General features: G+C 43.3%; 1 protein-coding gene across 1 annotated transcript; it reads right to left on the bottom strand.

Moving 5' to 3' along the window:
• Positions 1–10,062: 10,062 nt before the first annotated feature.
• Positions 10,063–15,681, bottom strand: LOC105940178 (neuronal pentraxin-1). The gene is made up of 5 exons (XM_012882654.3): positions 15,122–15,681; positions 14,675–14,882; positions 13,523–13,764; positions 12,946–13,125; positions 10,063–11,515 (listed from the first exon to the last, which is right to left on the bottom strand). The coding sequence occupies exons 1-5, from the start codon at positions 15,539–15,541 to the stop codon at positions 11,294–11,296; spliced, it is 1,272 nt and encodes a 423-aa protein (XP_012738108.2). The 5' UTR covers positions 15,542–15,681; the 3' UTR covers positions 10,063–11,293.
• Between the last annotated feature and the right edge of the window lie 254 nt (positions 15,682–15,935).

The raw sequence follows: 15,935 nt of genomic DNA, 5'->3' as shown, positions 1-15,935 counted from the left end.
CATACAACGCAGTGCTTGAAATACTCTGAATCTATGATTTTTTTTCCCCCTTTGTGTTTTTACTTTTGCGGAAGAAGTTCAGGTTTGCAGGAGTTGGCATTGTTGAGCTGAAGCCTCGTTCCACACGTACTCCTCTGCTGTGAGCTGCACATGAAGGCGTCATCCTCAGAGGAAATACAGTGGCCAAGCCCATACGACACTTTAACATCTCCACCAATGAGTGAGATGGACACTGTGGTTCTTATGTTAAATAATTAATGAGCAAATAAAAGATGCTTGACAAGATTAATCAATAGATATTGCAAATAGATGTTTTTAAAATATAGAAAATCGTAGAAATTAGAACCTGAGACGTGTTTTCAGATGCCTGTGTTGTTGTATTCAAATATTTCTATAGCATAAATCTTGTCTGAGCAGCTCCAGAACTGAGAACCCTGAACAGATTTTACCTGCATTACTTTAGTGGTTTTATCAGGATGATGCAAAGAAAACACAGATGAGACAGAAACAGATGAAACGGAGGAATAGTTCCGTGTTCTTAGGCTGGATCGCCTGTCATTACATGATTTGCAGAAACTCAAAACACACACGGTAATAAATTACCAGCAAAATAGAAAAAATACGACATTCCTTAATAAATTTGCCATCAGTCTTGAGGCTAAACAGTTTTACTCAAGCTGCTTTATTTTTTTTAAAACAGGCATTCGTGGCCTTATCGCGCATAATGCATCAAACACATTATTTCAAACCAAAAACATAACCATTCCGTGTCGCACTATAATCAACTGCATGTGAATGAAGCCGATAAAGCAGAAAATCTCGAACAGTTTCCTATCTCAACATAACGGGTGCTCCACGTTGTTTGCTGCAGTGAGACTAAGGACCGAGCCTTGTTGCTTTGTATGGTGCTTGGTGCCGACATGATGGTGGACTTTCTTTGCTGGAATAATTTATGATGTGCTTTTACAAAGGACTACACACTGGGGAGCACATGAGGGGGAATGCGGAGTTCAGTAGGACAAAGGAAATAAAGTCTTTCCTGCACATCCCTCCGTCCACGGAGCCATCGCCATATTGGGCTTTCATTCCTCCCCAGCGCAATTTATTCAGTTTGTGATTTTTGACGGTTTTTACTTATTTATTTAGTTGGTGACAAAGGTTTCGTGTGCCCTCTGGGTTTTTCCACTCTTATGGATAGATTGTGTGCATCCACTTCTTCATTTTTAAACCTTGGCAATGAGATAGTTGTATGTTTATATAAATAACTAAATACTGAATCACAACCTCTAGCGTAACATGCTTCTGATTGTGCTTAGACACTAAAATGTATTGAAACTGTTATATAAACTAGTTAAAAAGTATTTGCTCCCTTATAGATTGGTCCTTGTTCTGCTCTTTTATCTCACAAATCTTTAGTCAAACAAGAAACCTGTATGTCAGACTACAAAAACCTGGGTATACAAGAGCCTTTTTTATAAAATTATTTTCCTTATTAAGTGAATAAAATGCGCCCAAGCCAGCCTGGTCTTATTAAAAAAAGTGAATATTCTTTACAAAGATTGAACGGTTGTGTTGTTGGTGGCGACAGCTGCCATCAGGTGTCAACAAAATCTGCCGAATGTTTAATTTTCTTTTTTTTTATATCTCTGTGTAAGGATTCTGTCTTATGCTTATTTGAGGAAATGTTTTGATTCAGTCACACTGGAGGGTATTTAAGTGTGAACGGGAAGTTTTAAAACCATTTTACAGCATTGTATCTGCACTGAAGATCAGACTTTGGCAAGGTCATTCTAAAAGATTTTCTGGTGTTACAGCCAGTTGTTGTCATTTTTTGTGGCATTGAGGACATTTTTGCACAGTTAATTTCTTACTTGTTGATTCCTGTGGGGCTTTAGATGTTATTCTTGGTTCTTTTGTGAACTCCAGGATGAGCTGTCGTTATTGGAGTTATTTTGCATTTGGACCTTCATGCTTCCTCCATTCAAGGACAATGTCATAATTCTGGGGTCGAAGAGATAGAAAAGTTTCTGGCACAACTTCACTGACTCCCCCAGTGCATCAGCTAGCCTCCATTTAAGGACCTGCCGGATGGTCTTTTGATGCCTGAGATGCCCTGTGCTTTATCTCACACATTTCTTTCTATGTTCCTCACATTCTTTCATGCAGGACCAGTAAACCGCAAAAATTCAGCCCGACACGGAGTTGTGTTTGTAAATGTTTAACCTAATGAGAGACCTGGTCGCAATCACAGATCCTCTGCAGGAAGCAAGCAGAAGGCCTGGTGGAGGTGAGAGCTGGCTTACCCCCTGCAGAGATGTCAGGCAGGGTGGCTGAGGCCAGATCAGAGTCCAGGGGACAGGCTCAGGTCATGCACTGACAGAAGCAGACATAAACAGACACTAGGCAAGGCTCGTAGGCTGTTTTTGGAAAACATGAGCATGGTCCAGAAATTTGGTAGAAATCTGGCAAGGGAAGGAAGGGAAATCCAGGAAATGTGATTGTGGTCTTGATGTGGTAATCAGTTATGGAAGGAACGCTAGACCTTACTCAGGCCGGACGATAATTGAATATCTCTCTCTCTCTCTCTCTCTCTCTCTCTCTCTCTCTCTCTCTCTCTCTCTCTCTCTCTATATATATATATATATATATATATATATATATATATATATATATATATATATATATATATATATATATATATATACAGTATATTTGTGGTTCAATTGTAAATTAGGTGAATAAAAAGTTGAGTAGAAGAATTGTTTTCCTTCCTTGTGCTTTCAAGCCTGTCATGTAGGTTAGTCCTACAGTCATTACCTCCTCTCAACCAATCACAACGGCAGACCCAGGAACACTCCGTCACCAAGCTCCGCCCACTTCAAAAAGTTCAGAGAGCACGCATTTTTTTTCTTTTTTCTTTTTATTACGTTTTTTCAGTAAAAAGTCAGTTGAATCAAGGGTTGAGTATGGACGCAGTGTTTGTGTGTTCTTTATCTAAAAATATTTCATTAAGCAACAGCATAAAATGGCCAGGGCTGCACTTAAAATATATGTCTTGAATTTTGGGATAATCATCGATGTCGATCGATATGATTTCTATTTCATCAATCTGCTTTTTTTTTTTTTTGATATCGTCCAGCCCAAAACCTTATTGGCAAAAATCTTTCTGTAACCTGAAACTGTCTTGCAGTCTGAGTTTATAAAGGGTAGGAAACAGGTGAGTAACATGAGCTTGATTCCAGTGGAGCAGGCCGTGGCAGCCAGCAGACAGGCTCTGACCATGAGGCCATCTCCTCAGATCTCCACAAGCAGCTTAGCAGAAAAGCACCTCTGCTGCCAGCAAGTCAGAAACTCCTCCTCTTCACCGCCGCTCCTTGGTAGCTCCTCTTCTCAGGTCAGTGCTCCTTCATTCTGTCCTGTGAACTCAGCAAACCACTTTCCCAAGCTAAGTGAAATTATCGCCTCTCTTTGTCACTCTGCAGAAACCGCATCCTCTTTCCCGAGAGGTCCCTTTGGCCTCTTAGCCAGTAAGTCTTTTTCTTTATGCCCGCCATAAATCCCACCGACCGTTTCACAACACTGATCCGGCATCTTCCCCTCATCACATGCTCACCTGCTGGAAACAACAGCAGACGGTCAATCTCAGCACGCTTATTGTAAACATTGTAAACTTTCCTTGGTTCTCTTACGTTTTCCCAAATATGGTACTTTAAAACGCTAAAAATGATGTACGGTAATGGCCCTGGCTTTGGATCACCGGAGTACCGAAGTGACTTTGTTTCCCATGTGTTCCTGCTTTTCTTTAGCTCTCCTAACCTACTTGACATCATCAGACAGGTTTTGTTTGTTGGGTGTGGTAATTCAATGTCTAGTAAGGGTAGGGTTAGTGTTAGGGTTAATTCATGGGTCAGTTATATCTTGGCATATGGTCAGATTGGTTTGGGTAGTTTCTTCACTTAATGAAATACTTAGAAAGCAACATTTTGTCTATACTCAGGTTATCTTTAATTTGAAAATGTGTTTTTTTTTAAATATATCTTTTAAGTTCAGGTGGTATTTTGGTGGTGGTGGTGTTGGTGAGGGGGAGGGGTGCTTTTCTATGCACTGTAGTTAGTAAGTTCAGTAAATAATGCATGTAAAATTGATGCAGTAGTGCAGTTTATTATCTGCCTACCACTGTCTCTGCAGGAGATATTATGATGTTAGCAAAGCTGATACTATAGCAGAACAGAAGTTAAATCCTGCATTGCTCTCAGCACAACATTAAATCCAAAGCTCCCTGATTTGCAGACAAAGATCTTTTAGCCTGCATCAAATTGCAGAACGTCAATTTGTCAGACGTGACAGCCAGAAGTTTCCTGCTTGCAGCTTTAATGCATCACTTTAGAGCAGGTAGAGGCATTCCATGTAATTGCGGTTGTATCACATTAAGATGGTCCGCAGTATTATCTTACACAGCTCCAGCTGCCGTTTCACACCTCTCTCGAAAGGCTTTTTCTTTCTTTTTTTTTTACATCGCCGTCATATTTGGCTGGTTCATGGGCCGCTGCTGCAGCGGACCTGTGAAGCCCGCCGAGACAACCGTGTGATGCTTTGGCTATAAATAGAGAGGGCTTACACTTCAGTTGTTCAAAAAAGAGAAAAAAGGGAGGCCTTCATCCACCTTGAGCCCAGACTGCCCAGGAAGCCTCATTATCCCCCCTGCATCCTTCCTGGAAGCTTCTGCTGATCGGTAAATGCCACAAGTTTCACTCCCAGCTGTGAGAGCTCTCACCGCAGGAAGAGAGGAGAGGGATTAGTCTCCCTTTTTTTTTTTTTTTTTTCTGAGGTGGGAGCTTGATGTTGGGAGTCCACTTTTAAGGATCTGTTGCGGTTTCGATCCCTTTGACCGGTTCAAGTCTTGCAGCCCCACACCGAGCAGCCTATCAATACTGCATCGCCTCATCGCCGGCCAATATTTGACACCGTGTCAGCAAATATTCTTCTGTCTGTTATTTATTGAGCAAACACGACCCCAAACCCCCGAGTGCGGGATGCTGTTTTGTTACCCTAATATTAACAAGAGCAATTGCGGCGGCTCCAAAGTGAGGCATGGTCTGTGTCCCGCCTCTGCCACCGGGGGACAGCTTATGAATTAATGAGATGTCAGCCAAGGTGTCACATCCTTATCCTCTCCATCCCTCCACAAAGAAAATAACAACCCTCACAGAGGAACTGAAACATCCGACTCTTCTCTGCCTCGGTGGATTCATGTTAAAGAAAATACATACTACTTTATTTTGACATATGGAGACGATCTTTAATTAGTCACTGAGATAATTGCAGTTATTAACTCAGATATGATGTAAATCAATGCTAAATAAACTGAATTAACTTAACAGCAATATTGTCCCTGGAAGGAGTCTTCCAGCTACGATAAGAAATTCAGAAATGTAATCTGTCCTCCAACACCCAGAGTGGTCAATATCTCATCAATTTGTTTAAATAACCGGATAATTCAGAGATGCTGGGAATCATAACAGTCTTGAAAATGTTATGAAAGGAGATTTTTCTTATTGGGTTTATAACGACACAGGGGAGGTCCTGATGATCCCGGGGGAACTGAGCAGTCAGTGAACAATAACTTCTGTGTCTTTTCACGCCACAGCAAAAATGTTCCTGGGAATCTACGTAACAGACCAATTCAGTCGCAGACCAATGTGGAATGAAAGAAAAACCAACACATTTTCCACTAGTTTTTTATAAATAAAAATACCTATTCATTGGTCTACATACTCTAATGCTAACAAAAAAATAATAATTTACAACCAATTACCTGCACAAAATTAAATTAAATTAAATTCAGAGCAGCTGAATTGAATTTAAATTTAGTTCAGCTGCTCTGTGAAGGCCTCGGAGGATTGATGGAGAACAGCAGTGAACAAACCGCATCAAGAAGATGAAAGAACACAGCAGACGGGTCATGGATGAAGTTGTGGAGAAGTTTACCACTTACATAGAACCTGCCTGAGGGGCATGTAGGAGTGGGCAGGATCTCAAAAAGGCAGATTTCATGCTCAGATCTGGAGAAATTCAGATGAGAACAGATGAAAAAGAAAGTCATTGACATCTGTAGGTCTGGAAATTGTGACAAAGCCATTTGAAAGACTATGGGATTCCCAGCGAGAGTCCACAAATGGTTTAACACTGCTCTACAGAATATGGACAATTCATCCAGGAGGTCACACACAAATAACCAAAAACATAATCTAAAGCACTGCAGGCCTCGCTTTGCTCAGTTGAGGTCAGTGTTCATGATTCAAAAACAAGAGACTTGGCAGAAATGAATATATGTGGGAGCGTTCCAAAGTGTGAACTACTGCTGACTAAAACGAACGGAACGCCTCGTCCATCGTTTGCCAAAGAGCATTTTAATGATTCCCAAGACCTTGAGGAAAACATTCTGCGCACTGACTAAACAAAAGCGGACCCTTTTGGAAGGCTGACAATCTGACCCTTCATGGGAATCCTGCTGGTCTTCATAAACTCAGGGTTGGTGAGCAGATGCGACGTAGACGTCTAGGTGAGCAGCAACAGGAATCGATATGAGAAGCACCGACCACCCCGGGATCGGGACAAGGACTGAGCTTTGTGAAACTTATCAGTCAGTTTCCCCTCCTGACGTGGAAACCCCTGTTTAAACTTTCTCTTTAAGTTAATCCCGTGTAAAACTTGGCCACAATATGTCTAAAGGGTCCAGCAAGAACCTCTGTATGTGTTTGCATTGCCAGATGATGAAATGGCCCAGGACACGTGACCTGCAGCCGACCCATTATGAAACGTACATCACCTGAGCTGCAGAACATCTCTGACGGCCTGACAGAAGCTCCTCGCTCTCTCTGCCCTTCATGCACGAGTTAAGTTGAGTGCTTGTGGTGAAATTACGCTGTAATCAGTCGACTTTCTGCATCCGCAGCCTGGCCTCGTCTTTTTCATCATGCTAAGCTGTCAGTCTAGACCGTTCACGTAAGAGGTGGCTTTACCTTTCACACATAGGTTTAAAATCCTCCTTTAGGCCGCCTGGATCCATCCTGGTCTGTCCGCTTCAGATTCTCCACAAAACAGAGGCTGGTGCATAAACGCAATCCCGCTTCAAAAGTAACTTGCATGACTGCGGAGCCGGGTGTCGGGTGTGGCGGCGTTAGAAAGGCGAACCAGACTTGTGTGGTTCTGCTGAACCCGGCTAAAGCGCTGGTTATTATTCACCGAGCAGTGCCCAGAGAGAGATGAGCCTTTTTGGTCTCAGAGTTGAAACTTTTAATGCAAGATTTGGGATCTATAAAACGAAAGAAATGTGCGGTCCTCATGGCGTCTCTGACCCACGTGTGCGCTCATTTTGGACACGACTGGCGACGCAGATGGTACAGTGGAGAATTGCAGCCAAACTGCATGATGATCAGACTTTAATCATAGCTCAACTTTATCATTACTATTCTAAACCGCAGTGTTATTCACGCCTGCGCTGGTTGGTGACACATAAATATACGTAAGTACAGTCAAATAAATACGAAAATGTCCATGAACCATCTCAAATCTTAAATAAAGTCTGCACAACATTTTGTCTGGGTTTTCAGCCATCACATCCCTCTCCCCGATGATCATCAGTGTGACGCGTTAAACACATAAAATGTGACAAAGTGTGAGGCGATTACTTTAATTGCTGCGCCCTGTCAAATACACTCATGCCGGAGGACCTCGCAAATGGGAGAATTAGGAGGGAACGCGGTTTCAGGGATCAAAGATTTCGATGGCGACTTGCCGCTTTAGACCTCGAGTATTGAATCCTGCTATAACTTACAGCAGGCAGTGGCTGTCCGGAAGGGCAAACCCTTCTGGATATGTTACGCCTGGGAAGTGGCGGATGGGCGGAAAGCACAAAAATATGGCTATGCTCAAAACAGCTTGAAGTCCCTGAACAAGATAAACGTGATGCTACACCTTAAAACCTTGGGTGTTCAGGCGTCACGTGGATATTAACGCTTATGCTGGGAAATCCTGAGCTGAAAGAAAGTTGCACAAACTTATCGACGAAATGAACATCTCACATAATCAACCGAATAAACCAGCAGGACATCAGAGACGTCTTCGGCTCTGGAGCGACCAGAACCCGGAAGTCGTCTCGGCTTGCAGAAAGACTGTTTTACAATGATTTACAAAGGGAGCGACAAAACCCTGCGCTCTATTTTGTTTGCAGACTCATCAAGGCGCTTCCACATTTCTGTTTGCCTTTGTACATTTTTAATTAAAACAAATGTGTTTTTGTTAGCTTTCCTTCTGATAAATCGTTGCATTTCAAATCTCATCATCAAGCGTTGTTCATTCGAAAGGCAAAACATCTGTTGAGTCGATTCCTATTATGGCCCTCCAACAGACTCTGCACTCTCCAAAGAAAAAGCTTCCCACGTGTTGTATCTAAAATCAAACGGGGGGGAGAGAAGTGGTAGGATCCACACTATATCATCGGAAATAAGATTGACTTGTTACACTTTCAAGGATCGAAACACAGACCGGTGTTGGGTTTTAGGTATTTCATCATGCAGGGGTTATTCTCTGGGAAAACAGAGTGTAGGGAGGGGATGAGAGCGATTGTTCCCTCCGAGGGGCTTCAGGCTTCCTGACATTTACACATGACTGACACGAGCTTGAAAATGTGCCCTCTGCGATGAGATAATTTTTCAAACTGTCACGTTGAACCGAGGGCAGACTGCATGAAACAGATTCACTTTTAAGCGCTGGAACACAGTGGATGTTTAGGAGGAAAAAAAAGGAGAATGAACTATAAAATTGGGCCAAGTGCAGCTAAAAAGGTTATTTTAAAATGGATCTTTGTAGAAATTCTGGATACAAATTACAGTAAAAACTGTTAGGGAAATCTTTGCTGCCTTAAATATGGCATTAGGTCGTGGTTGCAGTTTGCCAGCAGCCATACAGAAGACTTGGTGGAAGGTGATCTGCTCAGACGAGAGTAGAACTACTCCTATTGGTCTACATACAAAATGCTAAGTGCAGATGAAAACTAGCACTGTTAAACACTCTGAACACATCATCTCCACAAAGAGATGCTGCTGGCCTTCTTCTTCTTCTGCCAGGAGCGGAAAGCTGGTCAGAGTTGATGGGAAGAAGGATAAATACAGAGCAATCCTGTTGGAAAACTTGTAAGGGCCACAAAAAGGATGTCCCCGTCAGGGAAGACAACGATCGTAAACATAGAGCCAGAGCCACGATTGAATGGTTCAGATTGAAGCATGTGTTAGAGTGGCCCAGTCAAAGTCTAAGCCTCAGTCCAACAAATAATCAATGGCAGAGCCTGGAAATGGTCTCCATCCACTCTTACAGGTCTGGAGGTAATTTACGCAGAAGAATAATGGTGAAAAATTGTGTCTAGAAGTGCAGCATCTCAAAAGACCTCCACCAAAAGACACAGCGCTGTACTTTCAGTGAAAAGATGTTCAATGAAGAATCAACTCAGAGGGGGTTTGAATACATCTGCCAGCTGCACTTCAAAATTTCTGTCTGCAAATATAACAGAAAAAAAGTAATTTTCCTTCCTCTCCAAAATTCTGCATTATTTTGGTCTTTGACATCAAGACGTATGTACAATTTTGAAAGGACGTTCATTTTTATTTAATTTTTTTTGTAACATGAAAGCACTGAAAATGTTGCTTAGCTTTGAAACTAGTTTAGCAACGTGCTATGAAAGCTAACTTTTTACTCATGAAATTGAGCCTATAAGCCGCTGCGGTTCTGGTTTTGGCTGCACTCACACGATGAAAGACGGACACGATCGGGTACTTTTAGCCTCCGGCTGACTCTCGGGCTCCAGGGCGGGCCTCGTGCCACGCAGCAGCAGCAGCAGCAGCAGCAACAACCGCAGAGCTTATGCGTTCCCCTTTACAAGAGACGCCACTGCACTAACGGGCATCTGGAAGTCCCTCCCTGCCTGTGCAGCTAACGCCTCTCCCTCTTTACCGGCTGATGCGGCCCCCGTTTTTTTTCTTCCGCGCACATAAAGCCAGGGGATACTTTTTGACATTTAGTATCACAATTTTATTACAAAAATTAAATTTCTTCATCTGTCAGTTTTGCCATGCTTGGAGCATATAACAATACAGTAAAAAACCCAGACCCAGAGAGGATAGTAAAGCAGATTTCAACAATGCTTCCACAGCACTCTGTCAGTCATGCTGTTACTATACAGACACTGTAACATTCCTAATACAGAGGAGTACAAACACCTGCCAAAACACGTCATGTCAGATAACAAACCAGAATTAAATCACATTTACCAACAGGAGAGAAGAACAAGGAACTTAACCCAGCTCAAAAAAATAAATTAACCTAAATAAGAAAACGAAAAAAAACACAAACTAGTAAAACACTGAATTTGCAACCGAAAACGTACCAAATGTGCTGAATATTCATACCAGCCCAAGGCACCCAGGCTTCGTAGCGATGTTGGCAAGTTCACAACATTCTCACAGGGAGAGAAAAAAAAAAAAAAACGCAAAACGAACGATGATTACAGATCGACTTTTACCCGCAGTCTGACTTTTTGCAATGTCCTTCATCCTTTGCAGTGTCATGTTTTGTCAGTCACAGTGCAAGTTCCGGAGGGCGGGGTGGGTGTCGGGGTCGGGAGGGGGCGGGGCAGGGCGGGGCGGAGTGGGTGGAGCCATTGAGGGCTGAGGAGGAGGAGGCTGGGGGTCATTAGGAGCTGTACCGCATCGGACATCACTTCACAGCGCCAAACACTGACAAAAATTGGACGGACAGCGTAATCTCCCGCTCTCCAAGGAAAACAGGAGAGGGAGGGGGAGGGCGATGGGACCGGTTATGTAATTCCTCTCTTGGATTGTGAATCGTCGAAACATAAGGCGCAGATTGCCAGCTGCCAGTCCAAGACGAAAAATAAGCCAGGACGAAAAGCTTAGGTGTGCTCTCAACTCAACATCCAAGAAAGAAAGGGGGAAAAAAAAAAAACAGCAGATACCAATATTTTCTCACAGAGGTTTCCAAGAGGAATGAGATTTTCTTTTTTTCTTTTTCCTCCCCCTTCTCAAGTTGAAAGGTGTTGTTTTTTTTTTTTTTGCACAGGAATACCTAAGAATGACATAAATCCCAGATTTAAGCTTACCAATAACTCTCTAAAACAAAGGTCAAATGAGGACAGGAACGACAAAAGCTCTGAATTACACGGAGGCCTTGTTTTTTTTTTTTTTTGTTTTCTTTCTTTTCCAGAAGGAGGAGATGCGGCTCAGTTGATTGAGCTGCACGGCTCGAAGGTCCATTTGGTGGCTCCGCCAAATATTTCAATGTTGCTCTCTGTCCAGGAGAAGACGTTACCGGTAGGCGCTTTGCTGTTGCAGGTCGCCAAGTTGGAGATTTCCGCCACTGAGAGTTTCCTGTTCCAGATGTTTAAGTGTGCGAGTTCACCCACGTAGGCTTGTGTCGCATCGAAGCCTCCACCCAGCGTGTCCTGCGGAAGGAGATGAGAGCACAGTCAGGGTATGAACCCAGAAAACACGCAGGATTTAGAACTTTTTTGCACATTTAGTCATGTTACAGCTACAGACTTCATGGCATTGAGATCGACCAACACAAAGTGAAATGGAAAGAGGCTGATACATATTTTCCCAAATTGTTTACAAATAAAAACGCAAAAAAGACTGGCGAGCAATTATGCTGAGCCCCCTTTACTCTGATATCACCCAATAAAATCTACAGCAACAAATTTCCTTTAGTGTTCAGTCCACCTGGAAAATTTAGCATTCATCAGAAGAGAGACCAAGAGGCCAAGAGTAACTTTTCAGGTGGGACGCCTGTTAGTCGTGCACTTCCACAAATCTGGACCTGATGGATGAATGCCAAGATGGAAGCCATTGTTGAAAGTAAATCCTAATGAGTCCCATTTGCAGGTAGATCCATGGTATCTCTGGAGGAGCTGCAGAGAGCCACAGCTTAGTCGTACTCTAGACACACCTGGGATTTTGCAAGTGTGGTGAGAAGCAAACCACTGCTGCAAAAAAAGCCATGAGAAGTACCATCTTTTGGTTTGCCTCAAGCCCTGTAGGGGAAAAATGGGGAAAACGGAAGCTGCCAAGAGATGGTGCTAAATACAGAGTAATCCTGGAAGACAGACTGTATAAGGCTGCACCTTCCAGCAGGACGATAACCAAAAAACATACAGCCAGAGCTACACTGAATGGTTTAGATGAAAATAGTTCTGTGTTTAAGCAATTAGACTGTCCTAGATTTTATTTTGGGGTATCAGATTAAAAGGGGGGCAAATAAAAATGCCTGCCATGTTTTTTTTTTTTTTGGATGTGTTTTAGTGAACAATTTGTTACGTTTATCGCATGAATTCAAAGTAATGTAAAAAAAAATATAAAGTTGAAGATGTGTGAACACTTGTTCTTAAGACACTGGTTTACTAAAAGGCAGAAATATGGGAACAAACAACTGTTTTGATTTTTGTTTTAGTTATTTTGGTAGAATTTTTTTTAACATTGCTAATATGAAACAGCAGCATTATATCAAGCACAGTTTGCTCTCAGACACAAGATTATTTGGTATCGTCGTCATTGAAATGTGAAGAAATCAGCTGTTACTGAAGTTCAATACTAATTTTCTGCTTGGTCATTTAACAGGTCCACAAAGCATCCTGCCTTGTCCGAATTCTTGGAATGAAATTAAGCCTTCAATCGTGTTTCCATTGTTTATTTCAGGCCAAGCAGACAACGCAATCTCAAATGAACATAATTGGACACATTTTAAAGCGTCCGCATAGTTTGATTGTATGAATATCTCCACCTCTAATCTTTCTCCAAAAGCTATCTGTTAGGGATTTATGTACAGAGATTGCAGTCAGTACTAAAAAAAAAAGGAAAAAAAAGAAAGAGTATTCACCTGCTCTTGTCCCAGAACCAGCACTCCATCTGGTTTGATAGGGTGGTACGGTGCCAGATTCTCTCCGTCGCCCCGCTTCACTCCGTCCTGGAAGGCCTCCCACATCCCGTCACGAGTGGCCCACATGATGCAGAGGTGATGCCACTTTCCGTCATTGATGAGGAACGGCAGCTTTGCAACCTGAAGAGAGGAGATATCTGCTGAGTGCACCGTCTTTTCATCCGGTTAACAATATCCTGTTCAGGGTATACAATAGCATGAATGATCAACACCCTCTCTTCCCTCTGCTGAATCACTTCCCCTTTCATGTGTCTCACCTTTTATATATATATATATATATATATATATATATATATATATATATAAAAAAATGGCCTCTATTGAACAATTCATCACCCGTTTTCAATCTGTCTCCAGTCTGTCCGCTCTGACTCATCCAAGCACAATAATAATAAAAAAGAAGTAATAACGCCTTTTCCCACAGTTCAGACCTCTAATAACTATTCTGAGGACAATCTAAACCAGCCACAGCGTCTGAACCCTCCTTGTAGTCCACGATTCTTACATTAAAACTTACCTTGTCATTGATGAGGAACTCCATGGGGTTGTTCCCCCACTCGATCAGCACGAGCTCGTTGGCTTGGCCCGGAACGGCGTAGGAAAAGGGCGTCCCCACCCCAGGTGAGGCGTTGGACTTGATCCAGAGACACACGCTGAAGGAGTACATCTCAGGAAGACTCCTCTTGGCTTTGGCATACATGTAGTTGGTTCTTAATGGGAAGGTGAGCTGGAATCTGTCTGCTATCCTGGTCTCTTTGCCTGCAGATGAAAGAGTTAAGGATTTTATTTTTGCCCATTATGATCCACATTCCCTAACATAATATAATAATATGAACCTGGAAATTTTCCTTTACAATGACACATTTCTCTCTATATAATAACATAGTAACGATAACACATAGGACATTGGCTGTAGTTATGTATACTTTAATTTTTAATGCAATATATATGTTCCATATCAATGAGGCAATTTGAAAAATAAACTCAAATTCAGCTCTGGATTGTAAGTTTTTGTGTGCCACCCGAAAACTATTAGTAATTATTGTTTAAATAAAGGAGAGACCGATGCAGAATGCAGCCATAGTGTACGTTAGAATCACATCACATTTCTGAAGAAAAATGGAACAGGGAGTTGCAATGTTCTTCGTTTGCATAATTGCTCCTAGCATTTTTTTTCTACTTTAGAGATTTTTGCTGATGCAGAGGATGTCTCCGTCTCCACCCTCTTCTTCACTCGCATTTACATCGTGAGCACGCGCATTTGCACGTGTTGAAATCCTGAAAAGACCCTTTGCTCCAGAATGCGCCAGTGCAAGACGCGCCCTTCAAACTTTCTCTCTACCGTGACCTCTGCAGCAAAGATCCCCTTCGTATGTATAATCTCACACGATCGTCTTTTTTTCTCTATTTTTTTTTTATTTCGGCAATGACAAAAGTCAACTCAGCGAAGCAACAGAGCAAACAGGTTTGGATGTGCGAACCGATGCAGTTCTTCTTTGTGCGCCATAATTTGTGCGCCACAAAGAAATGGTTTTAATTGGGGGTTTTTTTTGTCTTGAGTGATTTTGAAATCAGTGAAAGTGCTTTCATCTAGCTTTATATTCACACTCAAAGCGCAAAAGGAAGCCAGGTTCTAGAGGTCCTGTGCGTAATGTAAATCCAGACGCACCTTTCTCCAGGTCGGAGATCTGGTGGTGCAGAGAGGTGAGCGTCGACTCCACTCTGTTCCTTTGGTCGGTCTCGTTCCTGTGTCCCGGTTTGCTTTCTTCTAACGTGTTGACCCGGGACAGAACCTGCTTCTCCATGTCATCTATCTTGTTCTGCAGCAGATCCTTCAGGCTGTTCGCCTGTGCGCTGTTATTTCCTCGGCTGTACTGCTGCATTAGACAGAGGGAGACAGATAGGAAGTTAAAGACGAGAGGAGGAAAACTATCCTGCTCAGATTCCTGCAAATAACGTTCCTTAAATCAATTCAAGGCGATCAAAATCATATCATTAACTACCCAGATTACTCGGAAACAATGCTTCTCTCTGGATAAATAAAACACAGAGTTTAACTTAAGGGGACTCGTGTAAATGAACTTTGGAGCAGCGAGTGCCTCTCTCCTCAGCCTACCTCCAGATTCTCCAGTCTCTGTTTAAGCGTCTGTAAAGTCTGTCCCAGCTGCGCCAAAGTGTCCGCGGTGCCCCGGGATACATCCCCCATGGTGTTCTTGGCCCCCGGCCGCCTCCCGCCGGGCCCCGCGGCCGCCGGGAGGCTCTGACTCTCGCAGCGGCTCAGCTTGGACGTTAGCTCCCTGATTGTCTCCTTTTGGTTCACGATGGTCTCCTTCTGCTGCAGCACGGTCTCCCGCAGCTGGATGATGGTGGTCTTGAGGTCTTCCGCCGGCCCGCTGTTCTGCATCGCGGCGGTGCACAAGTCCACGTCTTTGGGCACCGACGTGCAAATAAACTGCGTCTGTCCAAAGTCCTGCGCGGAGCCCGCTGCAGCAAACAGGCTGGAAAAGAGAAAAAGTTTCCACGAGAATCCCTCCATGGTCCCTCTCCTGGTGTGAAAGCTGTGACGGCCGTGAGAGAGGTTTCACCACCGCGGAGCTGTCCTCTGAAAACTGTGCGCTGCTGCCGCTGTGCGCGCTTTATATAGCGGACAGGAGGGAGCGCAGATTCGCCGCATCACTGAGGGGAGGCAGCGGGTCCTGCTACACCTACTCAGTCCCCCCCCCCCCCCCCCCCCCCCATCCCTCCACCCTCCCTGCACCCTATTTAAGGTGGCGCCCGGCGTGTTCCGTACACATACAGGCGGCGCGTAAAAGAAGAGAAATGGACAAAACAGGATGCCTTAATAAATCAAAGCCCGAATCATGTGGAACAAGCATTTAGTCACGGCTTTCAGTTTACAAAGATAAACGTGGACCTGAGTGCTGATCCAC

Source organism: Fundulus heteroclitus, chromosome 5 (assembly GCF_011125445.2).
Source record: "Fundulus heteroclitus isolate FHET01 chromosome 5, MU-UCD_Fhet_4.1, whole genome shotgun sequence".
NCBI classification, from domain to species: domain Eukaryota; kingdom Metazoa; phylum Chordata; class Actinopteri; order Cyprinodontiformes; family Fundulidae; genus Fundulus; species Fundulus heteroclitus.
This window is presented reverse-complemented; position numbering and strand designations above follow the sequence as displayed.

What these genes read in the sequence shown, in the direction of transcription:
- LOC105940178 (XM_012882654.3), bottom strand. Translation starts at nt 15,541, where the DNA reads ATGGAGGGATTCTCGTGGAAACTTTTTCTCTTTTCCAGCCTGTTTGCT. An exon ending in AGAGACTGGAGAATCTGGAG is followed by an intron (nt 14,883 to 15,121) that starts GTAGGCTGAGGA and finishes TGTCTAATGCAG; the next exon opens with CAGTACAGCCGAGGAAATAA. An exon ending in TGGTTCTGGGACAAGAGCAG is followed by an intron (nt 11,516 to 12,945) that starts GTGAATACTCTT and finishes CTCCTTCCGCAG; the next exon opens with GACACGCTGGGTGGAGGCTT.